Genomic DNA, 22,656 nt, shown 5'->3' on the forward strand with positions numbered 1-22,656 from the left:
TTCTAAGGTGTTAGCAATCCTGGAATAAGATTTTAGCCATGGATTAAGTCATCTTTTAGTCCATTTACTGATGCAGTTTTAGAGCTTAGAAAGCTTAAAAGATTTTGGAGTACATGCAGGCCTGGTAATATGGTCTGGTTTGTAATTGTTCATCTAAGAAGGAATACTAGGTGTGCTGATTTCTTAAGAACAGTTCTTAAGTATATGGAGAACAACAGAGGGTTACTGGAAGGGTTGTGGGAGGGGGATGGGCTAAATGGGTAAGGGGCATTAAGGAATCTACTCCTGAAATCATTGTTGCACTGTATGCTAAGTACCTTGGATGTAAATTAAAAACATAAATTAAATTAAAAAAAAAAAACAGTTCTTAAGAGATTGATGTGATCTGGTGACACAACATGACAGTTCTCCTTTATTTATTTATTTTTTTTAATGTTTATCTTTGAGAGAGAGAGAGGGAGTGAGCATGAGCAGGGGAGGGGCACAGAGAGGGGGAGACAGAGGATCCGAAGCACAGCTCTGTGCTGTGCTCAAATTCACTAACTGCGAGATCATTACCTGAGCTGACACTTAACTGATTGAGCCACCCTGGTGCCCCTAAAGAAATTCTTTAAAAATGTACTTTATTTTTTATTTTAGAGAGAGAGGGAGCACAAGAGGGGGAGGGGGGCAGAGGGAGAGAGAGAATCCTAAGCAGCCTCCACACTCAGCATGGAGCCCGAAGTGGGGCTCAATCCCACAACCCTGGGATCATGACCTGAGCCAAATTCAGACACTCAACTGACTAAGCCACTTAGGTACCCCAAAGTTCTCCTTTAATGTAGTTCCTGGCTCAGAGACTGGGCTCTATTAAGAAATTCCTGGTAGGGAACAGTATAACTTTTCCTGTTCTACCTGCCCCATCCTCCTTCGAGATTTTACTTCCAGTACTTTTGCCTCTTTTTGGGGTGTCTTCAAACTTTGGACAAAAAAGTGACATTTCTTCCTCTGAATAGTTGGAGACCCTTGCTCGAATGGAATATAAATACTCATATGCAGACTGAAATGAATGATGCCATCTCTCCACTTTCCAGACCCCACAGACAAAAACTGAGGCCCACAGAGGAGAGATTAGTTGCTGAAGGCCATTGGGTTGATTGCCCAGGTTTCCAAAAGACTTTTGCCAAATAAAAATTCTAAGTAATGCAGGCTACTTTGTTACAAGCAGCTGTTGGAGATTTAGAGCATTTTTAAATTTCTTCCCTACTGATTATTTGACTGTTATTGGCTGTCTTTATGGAACGTTTCTTTACTAATAGAATTTTTCCTACTTAGAACCCATAAAGGTTAGTTATTTTAATAAACCAAAGAATTCCAGGAGCCTAATGGAGCCAAAATGGCAAATGGTCCAAAGAAGCAAGAATCATGTAACTTTACATGCAAAAAATAGTGGTAATATGGGGCGCCTGGGTGGCCCAGTCGGTTAAGCATCCGATTTCTACTCAGGTCATAATCTCACGGTTTGTGGGTTCGAGCCCAAGTCAGGCTCTGTATTGACGGCTTGCAGTCAGGAGCCTGCTTCTGATTCTTTGTCTCCCTCTTTCTCTGTCCCTCCCCAGCTCATGCTCTGTCTCTCTCTCTCAAAAATAAACAAACATTAAAAAAAGATATATTCCAATTCAACAATGAAATTTTTTTTTTTTAATTTTTTTTTAACGTTTTATTTATTTTTGAGACAGAGACAGAGCATGAACGGGGGAGGGGCAGAGAGAGAGGGAGACACAGAATCGGAAGCAGGCTCCAGGCTCTGAGCCATTAGCTCAGAGCCCGACGCGGGGCTCGAACTCACGGACTGCGAGATCGTGACCTGAGCTGAAGTCAGACACTCAACCGACTGCGCCACCAGGCGCCCCAACAATGAAATTTTTAAAAAATAGTGGTAATCTTACGAGTATGTCTATTTGTATTCTTTTTTCTTTTTTTTTTTAATTTTTGTTTTTAATGTTTATTTATTTTTGAGAGAGATAGAGACAGAATGCGAGTGGGTTAGGGGCAGAGAGAGAGGGAGGCACAGAATCCGAAGCAGGCTCCAGGCTCTGAGCTGTCAGCACAGAGCCCAACGCAGGGCTCGAACCCACGAGCTGTGAGATCATAACCTGAGCTGAAGTTGGACGCTCAACTGACTGAGCCACCCAGGTGCCCCGATATATTTGTATTCTTTTGTGGGAGCCAATGGAATTCTATTTCTTCTACCATAAATCAGGTAAACCTATGACTTTGACCATTTCCAAAGCAAAATTTCCCTGATTGCTTTTTTAAAGGGAACTTTATTTTTTTAATTTTTTAAAATGTTTTTTTATTTTTGAGAGAGTGAGAGACCGTGTGAGTGGGGGAGGGGGAGAGGGAGAGGGAGACAGGGGATCCCAAGCTGGTTCTGTGCTCAAAGCAGAGAGAGTCCCACGGGGGGGCTTGAACCCATGAGCTGTGAGATCATGACCTGAGCTGAAGTTGGATGCTTAACCACTGAGCCACCCAGGTGCCCCTCCCTGATTGCTTTGGATGGCATTTGTGGCAGGTACTGAGTATAAATGATATGAGTATTATATACCAATGGCAAACCTTTTTCTGGAAATAGTCTTCTAGAGAGCACATCACAAAATTGGTCAATCGCATTTTTGTCCCTTTCTGACAAAAGGGCAGGAAGAAGTAAGAGTTTGTTTGATTTAAAGAGTAGTCTCTCCGCTGTTACTAATCTAGTCTAGAAAGCCATCTGGTTTTTCTATCCTAGTCAATACAGTTAATTAGACAGACATGCCATTTGTTGGAGTCTAATTAATCAATTACTATGGAAGGAGCCTTGGAGAACTATGTAAGTTGATCAGTACTCAATGAATAGTAATTGATCGATGTTCCCTTCTTTATCAACAGATGTTGAGGAATATCAAATGTTGTGCAAATATACAGGCACATACTTAGATATATATACACTTAGAGAGAAATTGAGCAGAAAGATTTCTTTTAGCAAAAGGCCTGTTAAGACATTTATTGGGTTATTCTTGGAGCATATCAGGTGATGGCCTATCCGTCCTGCCATCTAGAATTTCTTTTCAATGTGGATTTTGGGTGGGAAGAAGGGGGCAGTTTTTATTTATATCTATGTTTCTAAACCCACCGAGACCTTAGACTATTGATAGTAGGGAGTTATCTATGATGTGTTTAAATACAGGTGTTAGGGAGAGAAAAATAGTTGCTTTGCTTGAAGATGGCTAATAAATTTGCAGTTTTGTTTTGTTTTTTTTCCAAGAAGCTTCTATTTAATAAGCAGTTTTGCTGTGGCAGGCCAAGCCAGGTTTAGATCCCTCTTTGAATCTTCGGGTTACTAAAAATTTCTTACAACTTGGGTGACTCTACAAAGGTGGTCTCTATATTTAGAGGCATGGGTTTCTCTTGGTATTGAGCTAGCAAAATGCCTTTGCAAATAGAAAAAGGTCTTTCTCAGAGCTTGTGTAACTTGAGAATACTAGGAGATGAAAGGGGCAGGAATTCCTGGAGGGGATGCTGGGCATTGCGGCAGCCTACCAGGGTAGGGTGCTGGTGAATGGCTGTTTTCTGGGTTCATAGATTGACAAGGATATGTAGGCAAATGAGACAGTGACAGAGTTCCGAATGCAGTAATCTATTTTTCTTGTTGATGGTGGTGGCTCCTTCTTGAAATCTATTGAGAAGAACAGTTGTTGTATCCCTCTGCTTGAACAGGTTAATAGCTCCATACTGATACTGGGTTAGAGAAAATGCACTGGCCTCAGGTTAACTCTATTTAGAACTAGGCTACTTCAAGATCAGTAAACAGGCTGTCCTCTTGGACTACACAACAAATGAATAGTGAGAAGGGTCAGAGTGTGGCTAACCCTTAAACTTTGTGGCCAGCTGGGAAGGATTATGGAGGATGTGGATCCGTAATTTGTGTAATTTATGCTCGTTTTTGTATTGGTATCACCCATCTTACAAATTAAAATTAAGTACTTCTCCCATTCTCTGATCCGAAGAAACCTGTGGGTCTCCCACCTCCCCCTGCCTGCCAACCCCAATCTAGAGCATTTTGGGAAATGGGGCTTTAATTGCCTAGACTATCTAAAATATTTTTTCTCCTTCTTTGAAGCCCTGCCCTATTCATCTCAGTTAGGATATAGAGCAAAAGACCCATATAAAGTGAGTTTTTAATTTGTCATTTACCCCTCACTGTTTGGAGTAAAGTCAAAGAAAAGACCTAAGAGGAGGTAATGAATTCTTCATATTCATATCCTCCCTTGGCCACACACTTAATAGCACCTTATTTAGTTTTTGCTTTTCTAAAACTGAATAGTAATCTTTATGTTTTCTCATGGTGGTGTTTTAAATGTGAATTTTGCTTGTGAAGTCCTCCATTACAAAAGGGAATAAAAATGTTAAACGTAGGAATTTGGGCAACCATTTTTTCCCCGTGATGTTTCTTATCTATTTTATTTTTTATTTCTTTCTTTATTTTTTTTTATTTTTTTATTTATTTTTTTTTTTTTTTAAATTTTTTTTTTCAACGTTTTTTATTTATTTTTGGGACAGAGAGAGACACGGAGCATGAACGGGGGAGGGGCAGAGAGAGAGGGAGACACAGAATCGGAAACAGGCTCCAGGCTCTAAGCCATCCGCCCAGAGCCCGACGCGGGGCTCGAACTCACAGACCGTGAGATCGTGACCTGGCTGAAGTCGGACGCTTAACCGACTGCGCCACCCAGGCGCCCCTCTTTATTTTTTTTTAAAGTTTATTTCTGACAGAGAGAGAGACAGAGCATGAATGGGGGAGGGGCAGAGAGAGGGGGAGACACAAAATTGGAAATAGGCTCCAGGCTCTGAGCTGTCAGCACAGAGCCGGACGCGGGGCTCGAACTCACCGCGAGATCATGACCTGAGCTGAAGTCAGACGCTCAACCGACTGAGCCACCCAGGCGCCCCAATTTCTTTAAATGTTTATTTATTTTTGAGAGAGAAAGAGACAGAGCATGAGCAGGGGAGGGCAGAGAGAGAGGGAGACACAGAATCTGAAGCAGGTTCCAGGCTCCAGGCTGTTAGCACAAAGCCCGACGTGGGGTCAAACTCACAAACCATGAGATCATGACCCAAGCTGAAGTCAGACGCTTAACCGACTAAGCCACCCAGGTGCCCCTATAGCTTATCTTTTTTTAAGGGGTTATGTGCTGCTGAACCTTTCTGTTATCTAGGCCAGAAGCCTTTATTGCAGGTCAGCTTCAGATTCAACACCAGAATCCCTGGGTAAGAATGGCAGATACTATTTGAAATTAGATATCAAGGTAAAAAGGAAAAGAGAGAGAGAGAGAAACCCGTACCTTCAGTTTCACCACTTGAGGCGATATTCAATTTTCTGGTTAACTCAAATAATTATTATGTTTCTATGTTTGGGTATAAATTGTAAACTTTGGGTTTTTTGGTACTGATTGGTGTTGATACTATTTGGTCTTTGCTTTCTTGCTCATTTTCCCTTGCACCCCACAACAAATATTTAAATATTTGTGGGAGAAAGCCAATCAAGACCTACAGTGCCCATTTGTCCTCTTAAGGACTGTCTATTAACAGGGCCTTAGTTGGAGGCTCCAGTCCGACTCCAGGAGGAGGTGGGCCCTTCCAACACAGCCTTAGAAGAGGGGAACGTTTCCAACTTCCCTGATGATGTTAAACGTATCTCTGCACTCAGCCCACTTGAAATAATCTTGTATTCCTGCAAGGCTTTAAAAAAAAGAAGAAGAAGAAGAAGAGCTCTTTTGGCTACCATATGTTTTAAATTAGTTCAGAACTCCATCCCCTCTCCTGGAGTACTCTTCTCCCGATACTCCTATAACTTGCTCTCTCACTTCCTTCAGAGCTCTGCTTAAAATGCCATGTTATCAGAGAGGCCTTCTGTGACCACTGTATATAAAACAGAAATAACAAACTCCCAGTACTCCCTCCCTATATGTCCTAACCTCCTGTTTAATCTTTCTTTTTTTTTAATAACTTGATTTTTATTTATTAAAAAAAATTTTTTTTTAACTTTTTACTTACTTTTGAGAGAGCATGAGCAGGGGAGGCGAAGAGAGAGAGGGAGACAGAATCTGAAGCAGGCTCCAGGCTCTGAGTTGTCAGCACAGAGCCCAACATGGGGCTTGAACCCACAAACTATGAGATGAACTGAGCTGGAGTCGGTGCCACCCAGGCACCCCTAATTTTTCTTTATAACACTTACCACCATCAGATACATACATACATATGTGAATATATATGTATATATATTTTTAATATATTCTTATCTTTTTTTTCCTCTACCCATTGTCCTCTCACATGCATATAATTTTTTCTGTCCCCATCCAATAAAATGTAAGCTTCATGAGGGCAGGGACAGCATCTTTTTTGACCAATTCTGTATTTCTTTCCTTGGAACAGTGCCCAACACATAGTAGACATTGGGTAAATATTTGTTTAATGAATAAAGGATGAACTCATTTTTATTTCAGTCTCCCACAGTCAGCAGTATCCCAGGCAGCCAATTTTTAATGCTGGAAGGGGCCCAGCAGACAACCATGAAATGCCATAAATGAATTCCAGGGCAGTTTTGTGATTCCAGTGTGTGAACACTTAAACGGTCTGACTAGACGGCAGTGGGTCAAGACCCCTGCCTTGGAAATCATCCCAAGCTGTTCCCTTGTGATGGTTCCAAGAGGAAGAGAGGGTCAGGAGTTGCCCTTATCCCTGAGGGGAAGCCTGTACATTGTATGCATTTTCTACATATTTTAGGAGCTGTCATATTAAATCCAAGAGGCCTTAACTCTGTGGTAGTTTTCTTCCTTCTAAGGCAGTCTTCTGAGTCAGCATTCTGTCTGGGAGTCCCTTTTACCTGGTCATGACTTTCCCTGCTGAATAGCTGAACAAATAGGCAAGCACTGATCCTTCACTATGAAATAGTAAACCTCGGATAAGCCCGGCCTTGTCTCACTTTTTTTTCACCTTTTCTTAATATTTGTTGCTTGTTTAGTTTGAGAAAGGTTGGGAGGGGGGGCAAGGGAGCAGGAAGTCTATAAAGTCTTATAGCCTCTTTTAAACATAGAGCATGAAATGAGATGTTGAGTAATAAATAAGTTTCATGCCATATATATATGTATGTACATGCACACACACAAATAATTAGTGGACAGTTCTTTTATGTTCTGTCTCCGCATGTGTCTTATTTTGTGTTCCAGTTTTAGGTGCACATAATTTATTTGGAAATGTAGGAAATAGTAGAGGAATGGAGAAGGAAGATAGGGAAAGGACGAGTGGTTTAGCGAGCCAGCTACAACTGTGGGCAGTTGGAGTTTGATCCTGAGGGGAGAGTGTATTGAACATATATTTCAGAGTTATTTCACCTGGGAACAAGGAAGCTGGAATATTGATACACCAACTCCCATCCGTCATTGGTTGAGTGCTGCTTCTGAGAAGTGTTCATTCACCAGAACAGCCTGCAGCCTCCTAGGCTTTGGCTTAGATAACCGGTTGAGATCAGGTAGAGTACATGCAGCAATAAGGCCTGAGGGATATGAGCAGGGCATCAAGGATCGAGCTATGCCATACTTCCTGTTACTGCTGAAACAGCACCCATTACTTTACCTTTGCTCCTTCCTTTCACCTTTTCACATCTTTACCCAAGGCCAGCTCAGTGCTCAAATCTATCTTGCCTCTTGTGAATCACCAGTCATCTTATTTCTCATAATGGCACCTAGTGATTTCTACTTCATGGAATGGTAGTCGTGTACCTACATGTATGTTTTCTACCTCATTTAAGCTCCTTGGGAACCCAGGTATTACCTTACATATCTTTGTAAGCCCCAGAGTATCTGGCACAGAAATGCTTCGTTAGTATGTAATCAATGAATCTTTACCTCTAACTAGTAGGTGGTTTTGCAAACAGGCTTGAGAGGAAAGCCCTTGGGCTCCTGAATTCCCGCCTCTTAATTTTAACAAGGAAAATGTTATAAACTACAGGGAGTTAGTTACTGGATGAATCCTAGAGTCAGGGCAACAAGGATTCACTTTTTTCTTGTTTTAAGGAAACTTTTTTAAAAGTGTATACTTTAGTAGCATTAAGTATATTCACATCATTGTGTAACCATCTCCACCATCCATCTCCAGAAGTTTTTTATCTTCCCAAACTGAAATTCCATACCCATTTCACAGCAGCTCCCCACTCCTCCTTCCCTCCAGTCCTTGGAAACTACCATTCTACTTTCTGTCTCAATGAATCCGACTACCCTGGGCACCTCATAAGTGGAATCATACAGTATTTATGTTTTTGTGATTGGCTTATTTCACTTAGCAAGTTCAAGATTCATCCATGTTACAGCACAAGTCAGAATTTCCTTCCTTTTTGAGATTGAATAATGTTCCATTGTATGTATTAACCACATTTTTTATACATTGATGGACACTTGGGTTGCTTCCACCTCTTGGCTAATGTGATAATGCTGCTGTGAACACAGGTGTACAAATATCTCTTAGAGATCCTTTTTTGAATTCTTTGGATATTTTCCCAGAAGTGGAATTGCTGGATCGTGTAGTAATTTTAATCATGTTTGAATTTTTTGAGGAACTACTTGCTGTTTTTATTTTATTTTATTTTTATAATTTACATCCAAATTCGTTAGCATATAGTGCAACAATGATTTCAGGAGTAGATTCCCTATAATGCCCCCTACCCGTTTAGCCCATTCCCCCCTCCCACAACCACTCCAGTAACCCTCTGTTCTCCATATTTAAGAGTCTCTTATGTTTTGTCCCCCTCCCTGTTTTTATATTATTTTTGCTTCCCTTCCCTTATGTTCATCTGTTCTGTGTCTTAAAGTCCTCATATGAGTGAAGTCATATGATATTTGTCTTTCTCTAATTTTGCTTAGCTATTTTTTGTTTTTATATTAGCTATCCTAATGAGTGTAAGGCAGTATCTTATTTGGTTTCAATATGCATTTTCCCTAATGATTAGTGATGTTGAGTATCTTTTCATGTGTTTATTGGCCATTTGTATATGACCATTATATATTTTTTTCTTTTGGAGAAATGTCTATTCAAGTCCTTTGCCCATTTTTAAAATCAAGTTGTTTTTTGATGTTAAGGAAACTTTTTAATTGAAGTCTTATAAGATTAGTCTTTGAGTGTCCTTGTCTTGAGCATATTTCTGTAATGACTTGTCAAGTACCCATGAGCCAGCAGCTGAGGGACTTTTAGCTCTGATCTGATTTCTACCATTCCTTCCAGAGTAATAATAGAATCTTAGAATTAAATGAGCTTCAGAGAGTGTCTTAGTCTGTTATGGCTGCTATAAGAAAACAGCACAGACTGGGTGGCTTATAAAAGACAGGAATTTCTTTCTCACAGTTCTGGAAGCTCAAAGTCCAAGATCAGGGTCCAAGACCAGCAAGGGTTCTGGTGAAGGCCCTCTTCTGGGTTGCAGACTGTGGACTTCTCTGTGTGTCCTCACATAGTGGAAGGCAGCTTGAGACATATATTGGGTCTCTATTAAGAGTGCTAATTCTGTTCATGAAGGGTCTACCCTCATGATCTAATCACTTCCCAAAGGCCCTACCTCCTGATACCATTACATTGGGCATTAGGATTTCAACATGTGAATTTGGTGGGGGAACATTAACATTCAGACAATAACAGAGAGCAACCAGATGAGGAAACTGGACCCATTTCTTTTTCCACTGTGCCCTGGGCTACATGACCTAGCCCCTGTGGGTAGCATTTGTTTTATCTTTAAACATGCCTTTCTTTGCCTCCTTTCTCATATTCCTACAAGTATTTTGAAGACTGCTGAATTGATTTTTAATTATTGTAAAGTATTTACATTAGGCATGAGGTTGTGTGTAATTTGAACTTAACAGTTTTTGGAATTGTTCACACTGTCATTTTTAAGTAAGAAGTTTTCTTTAGAAAACTATAGGCCTTTCTTTTTCTGGGGAGATAAGGAGATGAGACCAAAAGGCAAGAAGTAATGCTGACTTCAACTTAAAGTAATATACTTTTGTTCATCTTTGCAAGTAAATGAGCAGTCAGATTTGCTGACTTGTTCCTGTTAGGCAATGTTAGACAATGCTTTTATAAGTCCTAATTAGAATCAATCTGGTTCAGTGTCCTATCTGAGATGAAGTAATTTGGAGCTGCCACATAAAAGGGGATTGCTTATGCCCCTGGCACTAATTCATGGCTGGGTTGGCAATGGCTTCCTGTTCAAAGATGTCAGTTGACAGCAGGGAAGTTTAGGATGCTTACCATTGCAAAAAAAGATCTCTGGGAAGCTCCTAATTTTTTTTCTGCATTAAAAGGTTTTTTTTTTTTTTTTAAATTCTGATAAAAATACATATAACATAGCAATCACTATGGAAATTATATGGAGGCTCTTTGAAAAATTAAAAATAGAATTACCATATGATACAGTAATTCCACTACTTAGTGTTTGCTCAAGGAAAATGAAAAGATATATGCACCCCTATGTTTATTGCAGCAATATTTACAATAGCCAAGCTACGGAAGCAACCCAAGTATACATTGATAGATGAATAGATTAAGAAAGTATGTGTGGGGGCGCCTGGGTGGCGCAGTCGGTTAAGCGTCCGACTTCAGCCAGGTCACGATCTCGCGGTCCGTGAGTTCGAGCCCCGCGTCGGGCTCTGGGCTGATGGCTCAGAGCCTGGAGCCTGTTTCCGATTCTGTGTCTCCCTCTCTCTCTGCCCCTCCCCCGTTCATGCTCTGTCTCTCTCTGTCCCAAAAATAAATAAACGTTGAAAAAAAATAATAATAATAAAAAAAAAGAAAGTGTGTGTGTGTGTGTGTGTGTGTAATGGAATATTAGTCATAAAAAAGATTGAGATCTTGCCACTTGCAACAATGTGGATAGTCTTAAAGGGTATTATGTTAAGTGAAATAAGTCAGAGGCAAATACCATATGATTTCACTTATATGTGTAATATAAAAACAAAAATAAAAACCAGAAACAGACCCATAAATACAGAAAACAAACTGGTGTTTCCAGGGAGAGGCACAAACTTCCAGTTTTAAAATAAGTTAAAGGGTGCCTGGGTGGCTCAGGCATCAGGTTAGGCGTCTGACTTCAGCTCAGGTCATGATCTCGCAGTTTGTGTGTTCAAGTCCCATGTCAGGCTCTGTGCTGACAGCTTGCTCAGAGCCTGTCTGCTCCGGATTCTCTCTCCCTTTCTCTCTGTCCTTCCCCCACACACACTCTGTCTCTGTATCTCTCAAAAATAAATAAACATTAAAAAAATAATTTAAAAAAATAAGTTCAGTCATGGAGATGAAAAGTATGGCATGGGGAATATAGTCAATAATATTTTGATGGCATATGCTGACAGATGGTAACTACACTTATCATGGTGAGCATTGAGTAATGTGTAGAATTGTGAAGTCACTATGTTGTACACCTGAAACTAATATAACATTGTATGTCAACTATGCTTCATAATAAAAATTTTAAATATATATATATATATATATATATATACACATATACATACACACACACATACATATGCACATAACATAAAACTTTCCATTGTAATCATTTTTAAGTGTGCAATTCTGTGGCATTAACTACATTCACATTGGTGTGTAACCATCACCACTGTCCATTTCTAGAACTTGTTCATTCCAAACTGAAACTCCATACCCGTTTAACAGTAGCTCCCCATTCCTCCCTTCCCCCCCATTCCTTGGCAGCTACCATTCTACATTCTGTCTCTTTGACTTTGACTACTCTAGGTACCTCATAAGTTGAACTATACAATATTTGTCTTTTTGTATCTGGCTTATTTCACTTAGCATAATGTCTTCAAGATTCATCCAGGTTGTAGCATGTATCAGGATTTTCTTTTCAAGGCTGAATAATAGTCCGTTGAATGTATATACCACATTTTATTTATCCATTCATCCATTGATGGACATTTAGATCTTTTCCACATTTTGACTATCATAAACATTCTTCTGTGAACATTGGTGTACAGATAGCTCAAGTTCCTGCTTTCAGTTCTTTGATATATACCTAGGAGTGGAACTGCTAAGTCATATGGCAGTTCTATGATTAACTTTTTGAGGAACCTCCATATGGTGTTCCATAGTGGCTGCACCATTTATTCCCACTAGCAGTGCATAGGTTTTCAATTTCACCACATCCTTGCCCAACACTTGTTTTCTGGGGGGTTTTGGTAATAGCCATCCCAATGACTGTGAAGTGGTATCTCACTGTGGTTTTGCTTTTCATTTCCCTAATGATTAGTGATGCTGAGCATCTTTTCATGTGCTTCTTAGGCATTTATATGTTTTCTTTGAAGAAATGTCTGTTCCAGTCCTTTGCCCATTTTTGAATTAGGTTGTTTGGTTGTGGCTGAATTTTATCCAATGAGTCTTTTAATTGGCAAATACTTTTTTTTAAATCTTTATTTATCTTTGAGAAAGAGAGCTAACGAGCAGGGGAGGAACAGAGAGGGAGACACAGAATCTGAAGCAAGCTCCAGGCTCTGAGCTGTCAGCACAGCTGACCTGACGCAGGGCACGAACCTATGAACAGGAAGTTCATGACCTGAGCCGAAGTTGGATGCTTAACTGGCTGAACCACCCAGGTGCCCCTTATTGGCAGACACTTTAAAGAGGGTATTTGTTGCATGATGCCTTATGAATATATGCCCATTTGTCTTATTTATTTAAAAAAATCTCACTTGGGCACCTGGGTGGCTCAGTCGGTTGAGCATCCAACTCTTGATCTCGGTTCAGGTCATAATCTCATGGTTTGTGATACCGAGCCCCACATTATCATGGAGCTGCTTGGGATTCTCTCTCTTCCTCTCTCTCTCTGCATCTCCCCGGCTCCTACCCTCTCTCTCTCAAAATAAATAAATAAACTTAAAAAATAAAGTAAAAAGAATCTTTGTACACATAGGTAGATAGATGTATATCAATATATAAATAATAAATATATATATTTTTTATCCCAACAGTATATCCTTTCAGGCTCTGATGACTTTAACCTGTATATGTGGAGAATTCCTGCAGATCCAGAAGCAGGTGAGTATATCCTTAGTATGAACCTACTTAGTGTTGGCTCTACTGACCTTTGGCATGCTGTACCCTGAAAGGACTGATCTGTAGCAATAGAGGATGATATTTCTCTTTTAAGAGAATAAGCTTATCAGAAAAGCAACCAAAGGAAACTAGCATAAAAATTAGAAGCCAGATTTCACTCTAACCTTCATACAGATCCTTACTGACATAGTGATGCCCAGGTTTTTTTCCTCCTAAGAACTTTTCTTTAGACTTCATAGATTTCCATTATGTCCATTTTCACACCTGTAATATTTTTATCTTTTACATGCTTTTTCTTTATTATCCATCTGCACATTCCTGTTTGTTATGTACAAAGAGTTGTTAGGGCCTCTTCCTTTCCTTTGGCCTCCCTGGTGATGTCAAGTAAAGGGAAACTTTGTTGATGGATAGGCTCACTCCCTAGATTTGGCTGACCCCAGATATCAAAGAAATTAGGAAGAAATATTTCTGCATTTTCTCTAGATGTATTCTGAAAAACACCTGCAGCTTTCCATAAATTTGGATCTAGGCCATCTGTGCTTTCAAACAGCATGGATTGTTCTTCATTCTTGATAATAGTGTCCTCGGCTCAGTTGAGTCTTACACTGGTTGCTTCCTACTGGTGGGAAAATGTCTATTTTTTATTCTCAAGGAGAGCTCAATATAGCCATCTGCTCCAGTGATACATGGCATCAAACTGGAAATGGCCATTAGGAAAGGAATAGGAGACTAAGCCAAGTGTAGTACATAAAATTTGTTTAGTGCTCAGCGTTTAGGGAAGTTGTTGGCTTGCCCATTACTAAATTAACAATATTGTTACCAAATATCTGCCTTTCAAAACTTGTTGAAGCCTACTTTTGATGTAACTATCCTGTTACTGTGGTCTGGTTACTAAACAAGTTGCAAAAGGCCTTTTTTCCCTTCTGGAATTTGGAAAGCATGAGGGAAGCAGCTTACCTGTGAAGCACGACCAGATGGGACAGCAGCAGTCTATCTGAACCAAAGCGGTATTCTAGCTCTAGAGGTAGTTCTGTAGTAGGTCTCCTACCCCCCTAATCTTCTAGATTGATTAGCTGAGAAATAATCTTTGGGCCTAATTTTATCTTTTACCTGATCTAAAAAAGCTCTTAATTATTAAGTCAATGTGACTTTTTTTTTTTTTTTCAACGTTTATTTATTTTTGGGACAGAGAGAGACAGAGCATGAACGGGGGAGGGGCAGAGAGAGAGGGAGACACAGAATCGGAAACAGGCTCCAGGCTCTGAGCCATCAGCCCAGAGCCCGACGCGGGGCTCGAACTCACGGACTCGAACTCACGGACCGCGAGATCGTGACCTGGCTGAAGTCGGACGCTTAACCGACTGCGCCACCCAGGCGCCCCTCAATGTGACTTTTAAAATAGAAAGTGGACAACCCCCTTCCTGTGGTACTGTTCTCTGGAATCTTTTTCATGTTTGTATAAAGAGAGAACAGAGAAGATTTAGCAATGGTAGTCTAGGTTTTTTTTCCTCTCCTAGCTAATTTTTGTACTGATTTAGGGTATGGGCCACAATTAGGCTGACTTTTGTTTTTTTAGAGGGAGAGAGAGAGAGTGTGTGAGCACACACGAGTAGGGGAGAGGCAGAAGGAGCAAGAGAGAATCCTAAGCAGGCTTTCACTTGGCGTGGAGTCTGACGTAGGGCTCAATCCCACGGTTCTGGGATCATGACTTGATCCAAAGTCAAGAGTCGGACACTCAACCGACCAAGCCACCCAGGCACCCCAAGCTGACTTTTTTTTTTTTTTTTAATTTTTTTTTTTCAACATTTATTTATTTTGGGGGGGGGACAGAGAGAGACAGAGCATGAACGGGGGAGGGGCAGAGAGAGAGGGAGACACAGAATCGGAAACAGGCTCCAGGCTCTGAGCCATCAGCCCAGAGCCTGACGCGGGGCTCGAACTCACGGACCGCGAGATCGTGACCTAGCTGAAGTTGGACGCTTAACCGACTGTGCCACCCAGGCGCCCCCCCAAGCTGACTTTTTAAGTATAGATACCTATGCAGTCTTGGAGTTGGCAGGGACCTGATAGCTGATTTAGGATTCCAGTATTAAAACCAGGATATGGATACCTAGACTTTCCAAGTATTTTTATAGGCACAGCTGCTTTAAAAGAATTCAGTTCTAAATTCTCAAATTCCATGTGTATTCTTTCGTAAAATCAGTATTCCTAAGAAAGTACCCATTCTCCTTCCCCACTTCCCCCTTTCCCTTCTACTTTAGAAAACAAAACAAAACACCCAGAAAACCTTTCAGAAATTTACTCCATAAATTTCTGACCATTGAACCCTAGAACATTGTGCATTGCTGTGAGGTATATAAACCTCCAAGTTGCAAAAATATGTTAGGTTGAAATTGGGGGGGGGGGTTGTAGGTAATGTGGCAATATTATTTCAAGGAGGAAAAAAGAATAATGTAAATTTTCTATTAAAAAAGGACTTATGGGACACCTGGGTGGCTCAGTCGGGTAAGCGTCCAACTTCGGCTCAGGTCATGATCTCTCATTTCGTGAATTGGAGCCCTGCATCAGGCTCTCTGCTGTCAGAGCCCACTTCGGATCATCTGTACCCCCAACCTCCCTGCCCCTCCCCTGCTCGCACATGCACGCACACTCTCTTTCTCTCTCTTAAAAATGAACAAACATTTGTTTTTAAAAAAGGATTTGTAGGACTAGATCCAGCAGAGGAAGCAGTAGGTAGCTCCTGCCATAAAGGTGTCAGAGAGCTGCAACAGCAAAGCGTGCTAGAAGAACTCAAATTCTGGAGAAGGAAGAGCCCTTCCTAGCCGAGCAGAAAGTGCTGACCTTTGTCTTTCCTAGGCGCATCTGGGCGGAGGCTGCAGATTGGGCTGCCTCAGGCAGGCTGCTGGGGGTCAGAAGAAATCAGAATTTGCAATGACCACATGGGTTGATATGACAGAGTACAATCTAGGAGTGCCTCAAACCCATGGCCATTCTTCCCCGTAGGACTTTTGCTGAGTGCTGGGGTTGTCCTGGGAGCTAGGGGGCTGGGTTGGAGAGGCAAAATTCAGTTCCCACCTTAACACAGCATTTTGGAGGCAAAAGATCCCTAGTGGGAGGGGCCTGCTCCACTGGGCATTTGCCAGATTGTGAACCTGCACAGGAAAGGAGGATAAAGAGCTAAGCTTAAAATCTCCAAAGGACAGAACATTCAGAACAGTGGACAACAGAGACTTGTCAGACTCCCCATTAAAAGCCCAGGAGGCTTACACTTGAGAATGAGCCTGGACCAGAAAGGCTGAATGAGATCGTGCAATCTTCTGGTGCTTAGGACACAGACTCCAATTAGAGGAAGGCACCTGCCACATATACCCTCCAGGTCTTGCCTTTGAGACCTCTGAAACCAGAAGTAGATTTATTTCTACTAAAGAAGCAACCAAGCCCTGACCTAGTTCCTCTTGATTAGATTGAGGATGATCAGCCCCTTACCTTATTTTCTATAGAGTGGAATGGGTATGGAGGAAATCAGCTTTAGTCTGTTAGTCTTCTTGGGCTGCTATAACAAAATCCCACAAAATGGGTGACTTTAAGAGCAGAAATGTATTTTCTCTCACAGTTCTAGAGGTTAGAAGTCCAAGGTCAAGATGCTGGCAAGTTTGATTTCTCCTGAGGCTTCTCTTCTTGGCTTGCAAATGACCACCTTCTCACTGTGTTCTCACATGGCCTTTTCTCTGTGCACACACATTACTGGTGTCCCTCCTTTTTATGAGGACACCAGTCCTATTGGAGTAGAGTCCTACCCTTATGACTCCATGTAACTTTAATGACTTCCTTAAAAGCCTTATATCCAGGGGCGCCTGGGTGGCGCAGTCGGTTAGGCGTCCGACTTCAGCCAGGTCACGATCTCGCGGTCCGGGAGTTCGAGCCCCGCATCAGGCTCTGGGCTGATGGCTCAGAGCCTGGAGCCTGTTTCCGATTCTGTGTCTCCCTCTCTCTCTGCCCCTCCCCCGTTCATGCTCTGTCTCTCTCTGTCCCAAAAATAAATAAACGTTGAAAAAAAAAATTAAAAAAAAAAAAAAAAGCCTTATATCCAGATACAGTCACATTGGGAATTAGGGCTTCAACATTTGTATCTGGGGGAGACATTTCAGTCCATAGCAGTCTCTATGGTTGTCTCTCCCTCCCCCCCCATACACACACACACACACACACACACACACACACACACACACACACAGTGTCCAGCATACAGTAAAAAATTATGAGGCATAAAAATGTGGCCACTAATAAAGAGGGAAAAAATAATAGGAGCCAACCCACAAAATTATCCATATGTTGAAGCTAACAGATAAAGACCTTAAATATTATAAATGTGATAAAGAAAATAGAAGAAACATGGAGAATCTCAATGGAGAATTGGAATCTATTTAGAAAACAATTATGTAGACATTCTAAAACTGAAAACTGTATCTAAAACTAAGAATGCACTGGGTGGATTTAACCTACAGTGGACAGGCTTGTGAATAGAAGGCAGGTCAATAAAAAATATCAAAGGTCAGTGAGAACGGAGAATGGAAAGAGCAGAACAGTGTAAGAGACAAGTGGAACACAGATGATCTAGCATATATGAAATTGAAGTCCCAGAAATATAAGAGAGAAAATGAAGCAGAAACAATATATGAAGAGGTAATAGCTAAAAGAATTTCCCCAAACAAATGAAATATACTAATTCTCAGATTCAAGAAACTCAGTAATCACAAACAGGATAAATACAACACACTTAGGCACATCATAAGTCAAACTCTTGAAAACAAAAGATAATGAGAAACCAAAAGCAGCCTAAGAAAATGTACAAATCACTTATAAATGAGCAACAATAAGAGTGATGGCCAAATTATGGAAGTCATAATATAATAGAATGACATCTCTAAAGTGCTTAGAGAATTAAAATCTGCCAACCCAGAATTCTATATCCAGGGAAAATATCTACGAAAAATGTAGGTTTAATAAAGACATGTTTGCAAAGAAATTATAGAATTTTAATGTAATCATTTACAGGCTTCAATGAATTAATGCATCCAAATACTGAGCATTGACAGGTGCCAACATCATAAAAAGAAAAGCAATTAGACATTGTGTGCCTCCTGATAAAAGAGTACAATACTACTAATAGGCTTGCCAAATAAAACAACGCTGAATAAAACCTCAGGATCCAGCTTTCAGTTTGCAGGAAGCACAGAGGGCAGAGGAGCAAATTGTGCTATGGTGTGAGGATACCATCCACAAAACCCAGACTGTCAGAAATGATAGGTCAAATGGCCTGTTTTCTCCAATAAATACATTCTAATGAGAAAAAGAGCGGATGGACAGGAGGAAACCTATTGTTTAAGAAATGTAAAAGACATATTAAATAAAACAAAAACCAGGCAAAACTGAAGTTTTAGAAATGTACACTTGGATGCATAAAATTATTAACAATGCAGAGAGGTGATTAATATAGCAATCAGGATAATAGTTGATTAAGGGGGTCGGGAAGGGTTATAATTGGAATGAGGCACATGGGGCATGAAAATGGCCAGAAAATATTCCAAGTTTTGACCTGGATGTTGGTTATAAGGGTGTTCAACTTTATGAATCTCCACTTTTTGCGCTATTTTCTAGATATTTTTTTAATTCCTCAAGAAAAAAAGAAAAATTAATAAATACTTATGAATCAAAGAATAAATCACAATAGAAATACAATTTTCTCAACTAAATAAAGATGAAAACATGAGATCCCAGCATTCATCCCATGAACACTGCATGGATATTTGGCCAGATCAGTGGTCTATAAAATTTTCTGTTCACATACCCAACCCCACAATCATTTTTTCTTGAGTTATAACTTGCATATATTTAAGTACACTTTTATTGAGGAATAACTTAAAACCTCTGCCAGGATATCCATCATGATAAAGTGCTTGTTCCCCCAGGGTAATGCCAGTGACTAGAAAGTTCTTCCATAAGTCTTACTCTGTTTCCCGGTAGTTTCTTGAGTGCTGGCTTAATGAGAATGGCCCTTCTTCCTCTTCATAGCTTTTTACTCATTTGAAGGTAGCACTCATGTCCTCTTCTAGATCTTCTCCAGAGATAGCACCCCCCATGTTTAGTTTAGCAGTTCTTCAAAGAGATGATGTTTGTTTTCTTTGCTATACTGATTTCTCGCCTCTGGATTTGTTCTACCTCTGTTTAAGGGTTCACTGAATAAGCTCAACAGATGAAGTCTGACCAGAGAAAATCTTGGCTCCTTGATATTTAGTGTGCTACCGGGTGTTTCAGGAAATACACTTGGGATCACTCAAGCTGTTTTTGGAGGCCCCAGAACCCGTGATCTGCTCATACTTAGAGTTGGCTAGGAACTCTGTGGTTTCCACATGGGCTGTGGTTGGCCCTGGATTCCCATCCTTTACTTGATGCTTGGGTTTCTTTGTACACAAGTGAAGAATAGGACGTTATGATTACCTTTCTTGTTGGATTCGCTAACTGGTAACGGAGGGGTTTGTTTTCTCTGTATTGCCCTTCAACATTAGTCTATCACAATAAGTCTGCCCCTTTGATCATTGTCTTGCTTTGTGTGTAAGCACCTTTGTGCATTATTTTTTGTGAACCTTGGCTCATTTAGCGAATGCAGCCTTCCTGCCACTCTTCTGACAACCCACCCACATTCTTTTCTTTTCCCTTGTTCATATATCTTTCCTTTTCCTTTCTATTCTTTTTATTCTTTCTTCATAACTTTCACTATTTTTATAAGTACTTCTTTTTATCAAAATAATACAGGTACATATTTTTAAGTCAAATAATATTACAAAACTTTTTTCTTTTTTTTTTTTAAACACAACAGTTCCTTTCTTTTCCTGTAACTCCTGATATCTTTGAATTTTCAATATTGGACATTCTCTATTGACTTTCTGCTCTTGAAACCAGCTACTTTCCCCAAATGGGAATCTTTGAGCTAGTGGTATTTGCTTGGTAGTTAAGCCATGATTCTAAGAGCCAAATAGGAGAATAGAGCTATGGCTCTCACAGATCTATACACAGATTTGTATTTAATCCCACCCCGAGGTCTCTGCCTGTGTGGGGAATGGGCAGTTTCCTGGCCATGTGTGCTCAGAGGGGAGCATAATGGTATAACTGCCTCTTTATACAGGCTCTCAACTCCTCCTGTTTTGAGCCCTACTCTTAAACCTGGCTTCAGGGATATTTAGAACCCCTCATTTTTATATGTAACCTCTCTATTTAAATGTTGGCAATGAATTTGTAACTTTAAAAACATTCAGCAGTGTTCGGCAAGCCAAGCATAGTATATGAGGTAGATGCAGCCTGTGGGTTCTAGCTTTGAATGCTCAGATGACAAAAAGTCTGAGGGGAAATTCCTACTTTAATCTATGGCCTCTTTGATTTAAACAAAATATGGATGAGGCCAAGCTCACTCACTCTATGCATGCCTGCCTGCCAGTTGAACAGAAGATACTAAGGCAGGCTAACATGGGGAAACTGCCTTGCTTATATGCCTTAATAAGACAAGCCATCAGCACTTAACGCATGCCTACTGTATGCTTTGCAGGGCATACCAAATGCTGAGAGAACTAGTGGAGAGCAGTCCTGAGTGTGAGCCAAAAGCAAGGGCATCCTTTTCTTCTCCACTCTCCTGTTCACAAAGACTGAAAATCACTGGGGGAACTCCAGTTCCAAACTCCAAAGAGCTGAAATGTATTTATTATATAAATGGTACTGATTTAACAAATTGGCTAAGTAATCTGCTTAGGGCTTCCCAGTAGGCTGAGGAAATCATTTGGAGATGTAAGACCTAATACCCACCATAAAACTAGCTACCTGGCAAGAGTAGGCTGTTTTTTACTTGATATCAAATAACTCATTTTCACTGAGAACAAACTGAGGGTTGAGGGGGGGTGGGAGGGAGGGTAGGGTGGGTGATGGGCATTGAGGAGGGCACCTTTTGGGATGAGCACTGGGTATGGTATGGAAACCAATTTGACAATTTCATATGAAAAAAAATAACTCATTTTCTAGAAATCTCTCTAAAAATTAGAGGAATGAGTAGAACTGGGAATTCTGCTGTGGCAAAGAACAGGCCCATCAGAATGTTTTGCTCTTCTGAAGTACATAGGAAGAGCATCTTTTTTATGTGGTCATTCTGAAGCTAAAATAAACAGACCAACAGTTATGTATAGAGCCGGTGTGGTGTATTGGAAAAAGCATTAGGCTTAAAATCATACCTGGATTCAAGTCCAGTGCTGCCACTAACTGGCTGATTGAGTTACCTTACAGCAATTGTCTGAGCGTTAGTTTCTTCTGTAAAAATCCTTCTCCTCCCATGAAATGATTTAACAGTTTTGGGAGCTCTCTGAAAACTATGCGTTTCAAATGTAAGACATTGTTACTGCTATGTATATTAAGATACTAGCTCCCTAGTAACTTAGGTATGGAAGTAATGAAGTTTGACAACATGTGGTGGAGGTGGGTGTCTCTGGAAAATCTTCATATTACTTTCTCCTTCCCTTTCCCCTAATTCTTGCTGTAAAGATCTTTAGGGTTTTCACAGATAGAGTTGCTTCCCTTGAGATATGCCTCTATGCTAAGATCTTACTATTTATGGAAAGAAACATAATGTAATAGAGTTGGTAGGCCTGTGTTTGAACACCTGATCCATTTGTCTTCTGGATTAGCCTTCGGAAAACTTGTTTAACCGTGCCAAACTTATTTCTTCATCTGTAAAGGAAGAATATTAACAATATAAACAGTACAACCATAGTAATAATATCTACCTTCTTAGGGATATTGTTGAGGGTTATTCAATAGCTACTCTTTAATGATATTTCTCGTGAAGAAAGCTTTCTCCCTTTTAACTTTTCTCTGAGAAACTCCTTAGAATCCAAGACATTGCCTTCCTCTGGTGCCCTTGTGAATGGCCATTTGAGTTGTTCTTGCATGTTCTTGAATCAAGAGGGTTGCTCTTGATTCATCAGTAGTTAAAGAGGGGGAAAGCTCTATGACAGATTTTTCCCTGAATAGAGGGGAAAAACATGCAGTTTCACTGCCCAGTTGCTGCAGCCACCCCCACGGCCAGCAGGCCAAGGATGTAGGCTGGAAACAGCTGTACGTGCATTTTCACAGGCCCTGCATATGTGTGCGTGCTCTGTCTCTCCTCCTTTTTCTAGACATGCGTTCACTCTCAGTGGGTTAGGCCTGGGCATCTGCTTCTTCCTCCCTTGTAGCTGGAAGACAACTGTTTTGATTGGTCACGAGTAGTTGGTTGCAAATGCATGTGAAGTACAGACGATGAAAGGGGAACTAGTATAAACTGACTTTTTGCGCAGTTAAGCGCTGCAGTCTGTGGGGTTCTTGGAGCTTTTCTGACAGCACTGGCTGTCCTCGTCTGGCTGTTTTTAAACTCCTAGGTGGTTAGGTGCCTCCCCACGAGGCAGCCACTGCTCTCTGTATTGTCAGGACCCTGATTGTATTTCTTATGGT

At 40.7% G+C, this 22,656-nt stretch overlaps 1 protein-coding gene across 3 annotated transcripts in view; it reads left to right on the top strand.

The window, feature by feature from the left end:
• Positions 1–22,656, top strand: part of DCAF5 (DDB1 and CUL4 associated factor 5) — a 109,915-nt gene that overhangs the window by 67,684 nt on the left and 19,575 nt on the right. For all 3 annotated transcript variants that reach the window (XM_086709441.1, XM_086709440.1, XM_086709442.1), the window contains exon 7: positions 13,044–13,110. In XM_086709441.1, the coding sequence (XP_086565567.1) occupies positions 13,044–13,110 (67 nt within the window). The remainder of the gene's footprint in view (positions 1–13,043; positions 13,111–22,656) is intronic.

The sequence above is a fragment of the Puma concolor genome, chromosome B3, assembly GCF_028749965.1.
Source record: "Puma concolor isolate L17-30 chromosome B3, mPumCon1.1.hap2, whole genome shotgun sequence".
Classification (NCBI taxonomy): domain Eukaryota; kingdom Metazoa; phylum Chordata; class Mammalia; order Carnivora; family Felidae; genus Puma; species Puma concolor.